This window comes from Populus trichocarpa, chromosome 3, assembly GCF_000002775.5.
Source record: "Populus trichocarpa isolate Nisqually-1 chromosome 3, P.trichocarpa_v4.1, whole genome shotgun sequence".
Lineage (NCBI taxonomy): Eukaryota > Viridiplantae > Streptophyta > Magnoliopsida > Malpighiales > Salicaceae > Populus > Populus trichocarpa.
Window position 1 is genome coordinate 15,401,398 of NC_037287.2, and position 1,386 is coordinate 15,402,783.

At 37.6% G+C, this 1,386-nt stretch overlaps 1 protein-coding gene across 1 annotated transcript; it reads right to left on the reverse strand.

Moving 5' to 3' along the window:
* LOC7497825 (arabinogalactan protein 41) lies at positions 1 to 1,386 on the reverse strand. Its single transcript, XM_002304508.4, has 2 exons — positions 1,120 to 1,386; positions 1 to 299 (listed from the first exon to the last, which is right to left on the reverse strand). The coding sequence occupies exons 1-2, from the start codon at positions 1,229 to 1,231 to the stop codon at positions 202 to 204; spliced, it is 210 nt and encodes a 69-aa protein (XP_002304544.1). The 5' UTR covers positions 1,232 to 1,386; the 3' UTR covers positions 1 to 201.

Sequence of the window (1,386 nt, forward strand, 5' to 3'; positions counted from 1 at the left end):
TGCCTCCGAACAAGAAGATGGCATTAGCAACAACCACAAATCCCAATAACAACAAATTCGTCGTCACAAGTCAGAAACACCGTGTTCATACAAAACAAGACCCTTGATCACAGAAGAAAATAAAAGATATATTCACACCATTCCCAATATCTAACCCGCCCCAACCTCCCCCTATTCTACCTCCTCCAAATTTGAACCAATTCAGAAGCTGTGGGATAAGTCTGCCGCGTGAATGAGGTACGTGAGTGCTAGTGCCACCATCATCAGCACATACGCAATGCCTTGGTCAATTGATGTCCCTGATTAAAAACAAAAGCTCCCATTAATTCCTGGACAAAGCCATAGATCGACTCCATGTTCCTCCATATCATTTTATTTTTTTTAACAATTTTTTTCCTTTTAAGGCAAGATTCAAGAAGAAATGCACTGGCACCTTGATACAGAGTACAGACATTTTAATTTTGTTGTGAGTTCTGTTCGAGAACCAAATATTTTTTAAAAGAACAATTTTTTTCCTATCAACCATGACCATAAATCATTGTTGCTTAACAACTTCAATGCAAGAGCCAAATGCATCAGAATTCAATCTCATTTTCCTTAACACGTACAGATGCTTGCAACCAACAAATAGTACCAATTAATTCCAACAATTTTTTTTTTAAAAAAAAACAATTGGTTCCAATAACTTCCTGTACCATTTATTCACCTAAATCACCCATTAAATAAATTCCTACAAGCCCAAAACTGAATCACACTTTCACGAAAATATCCACAGCACTCCTGTAGTAAAAGAATTTGATAATCCCATTTCCCAAAACCTACAAAATTTTTGCTTTGACAATTCTGAAACTAAATCTCCATTTCATCTCTATCTCAATCTATCAGCTTCCTTTTCCTTTTTCTTCTGGACACGGGACCACAACAACTTTTATTAAGAGAATAATTAACATCAAAACTAAATTGCAGCATTATAAGCCAAACATTACCAAGAACTAGATCTATAAACATTGTGTGTGTGTGTAAAGAAAACCGGGTTCTCATGGATCCGAGATTTACCATCTTAAAAGGCTAAAAAACACGTATAAACAAGAACGTAGAAAGAGAGTTTTGAATCTTTACCATCACTGGTAGGGGCAGGGGCAGGAGCTTGGGCCTGAGCAATGGGCAAAACGATGGCAAAAACAACAAGAAGAGCAACTACAGCTGCAACAACCCTGGAAACACCAGCCATTTTTCTTTTTCTTTTGATTTCTCTCACTGCAACCTCTCAAAAGTCTGCGGTTATGAAGAGCAGGCGCAGAGAGAGAGAGAGAGAGAGGTTAGTGCCTTTTTTAGGGCAAGAATAAAATGGATGAATGATTTGATGATGTTTCCGTTGCTGATTCG